General features: G+C 40.1%; 1 protein-coding gene across 1 annotated transcript; it reads right to left on the bottom strand.

The window, feature by feature from the left end:
- Positions 1 to 207: 207 nt before the first annotated feature.
- Positions 208 to 1,590, bottom strand: LOC131659769 (uncharacterized). The gene is made up of 2 exons (XM_058928914.1): positions 1,118 to 1,590; positions 208 to 1,015 (listed from the first exon to the last, which is right to left on the bottom strand). The coding sequence occupies exons 1-2, from the start codon at positions 1,588 to 1,590 to the stop codon at positions 208 to 210; spliced, it is 1,281 nt and encodes a 426-aa protein (XP_058784897.1).
- Positions 1,591 to 2,189: the final 599 nt, after the last annotated feature.

The following is a 2,189-nucleotide window of genomic DNA, read 5'->3' as shown; positions in this document are numbered from 1 at the left end:
TATGTTCTAATGCTTCGGAAAATGGAATATTTATTTGAAGTTGCTTGAATATATCCATAAACCTTGCATTTTGCCTCTCATTCTCCTTCCTTGATGGTGCATGTGGGTAGGGTAGATGTTGAATGGGTCTTGCACTCACTCCTTCTTTGTTTTTCTTCACACTTTTATCTTCTTTTCTACTTCCATCTTTTTCTTTTTCTTTTTCGACTACCTCCTCCTCTTCTTTTTTTTTTCTTTTTCTACCACTATCTCATCCTCCTCACCCTCAACAACAACAAATCCATCATCCTCCACTACTATTTCCTTTCTCTCCCCATTACTCACTTCCTTGCCACTCCGTGTAATAATTGCCTTGCAATACTCCTTTGGGTTAGGTTGAGTGTTTGCGGAAAAAGAAGGTCCCGTTTGTTGTTCGGCCAATTGTTTTGCAAGCTGCCCCACTTGATTTTCTAAGTTCTTTATGGCAGCCACATTAGTCTTTTGGTTCTCCATAGAAACTTGCATGAATTGGTTGAGTGTATCTTCCAACTTTGAGCCTCCTCCTTGAGATTGTTGACCTTGGCCTTGTGGATTCGGACTTTGATATGGACTTTGATGTTGATTGTGTTGGTTGTTGAATCTTGAGGGTTGGAAACCTTGGTTGTTCCTTTGATAACCTTGATGTTGGTACGGAGGTTGCCTTTGATAGCCTTGATGTTGGTTGTTCACAAAATTAACTTCCTCTCCTTCGGGTGGTGGACAAAAGCCGGTAGGGTGATCACCTTTGCAAAGTTCACAACTTGCTACTTGAGAAGTCATTTGCATTTCATGAATCTCCTTCATTTGTTGTGGGAGCTTTGACATTTGCTTGGTGAGTAACTCGACTTGTTGAGAAAGGATTTTGTTTTGAGCGAGGATAGCATCATTGGTGTTTAATTCAAGAACTCCCGGCTTCCTTTGTGATGGACTCCTATCATGTTGAGTTTGGAGATCATTGAGTGCCATGCGATCGATTATCATTGTTGCATCCTCCGCACTTTTTGACATTAAAGATCCACCCGCGGTAGCATCCAAAAGTGTTTTGTGCACCGGTTGAAGTCCATTGCGGAAGATGTGAATTTGTGTGAGATCATCGAACCCATGACCCTTGCATTTTCTAAGCATGGATTTGAATCTTTCCCAAGCCTCATTTAAGGATTCGTTGCCTCCTTGAGTGAAAACCGCAATTGCCGTTTTGGCTTCCATGAATCGGGATTGAGGAAAAAATCTCTCTAAAAACTTCTCTTCCAATAGATTCCAATCCGTCATCACGTTTGGTGGTTGATCAAGATACCACTCTTTGGATTTCCCCACTAATGAATGTGGAAATAGTCTCTTGAACAATGATTCTTCATTTGCCGCATCAACTCCCGTTGAACCCGCTATCTCATAAAATTTGGTGAGATGTGCAAAAGGGTCTTCATGATCCATTCCGGTGAAAGGGCTTGCATAAACAAGTTGAAGTATTCCGGTCTTCATTTCCGTATTTGCACCACCTTGAGCATTGCGTGCGAATTGGGCGGTACGTCTTGGACTATTGGCGGACATTTCGGTTGGAACCACACCCGCCATGTCTCCTTCAAATGTGTCTACAACTACTTCTTCAATTTGATTGTTGGAAGAAGTAGATGCCTCCTCTCTTTGTCTCTTCTCTTGAGCTAACTTTCTTCTTCTTCGTGTCTTGCTATTGAGCTTTCGAAGTGTTCTTTCAATTTCGGGGTCGAAATGAAATTGCTCTTCTGTAGCTTTTTCTCGCATGCACAAGAATCTACAAAACTAGCAAACCAAGTGAAACGCAAAAGAGTTTAGAATAAAGCAACAACTTAAAATAATGAACTATTGCAATGCTTGCAATATCAAACGCCAATCCCCGGCAACGGCGCCAATTTGTTGAAAAGTATATTTTCGGCAAATATTTTTATATCGTATCCACAGAGATTGGGTGATATTACCGCCGTTCTATAGTTGTGATCATTTTAAGTTGATAAGAAAAAATGAGTTTGGTTTGTGTTTGGAATTTATCTTGAATTTTAGAAACAAACTAAGATAGTAAAATAAGATTTTCTCAAATAAAAATGCTTTGCCAAGATTAGTGTTCACTATTCCAAACTCATGCATTCCCTCAAACCATGTATATGAATTCTCATCTCATGAATACAATCTAGTATTGC

The sequence above is a fragment of the Vicia villosa genome, linkage group LG3 (genome assembly GCF_029867415.1).
Source record: "Vicia villosa cultivar HV-30 ecotype Madison, WI linkage group LG3, Vvil1.0, whole genome shotgun sequence".
In the NCBI taxonomy this organism is placed as follows: Eukaryota; Viridiplantae; Streptophyta; class Magnoliopsida; order Fabales; family Fabaceae; genus Vicia; species Vicia villosa.
Note: the sequence above shows the minus strand (reverse complement) of the source record. Positions and strands in the feature narration are given on the sequence as shown.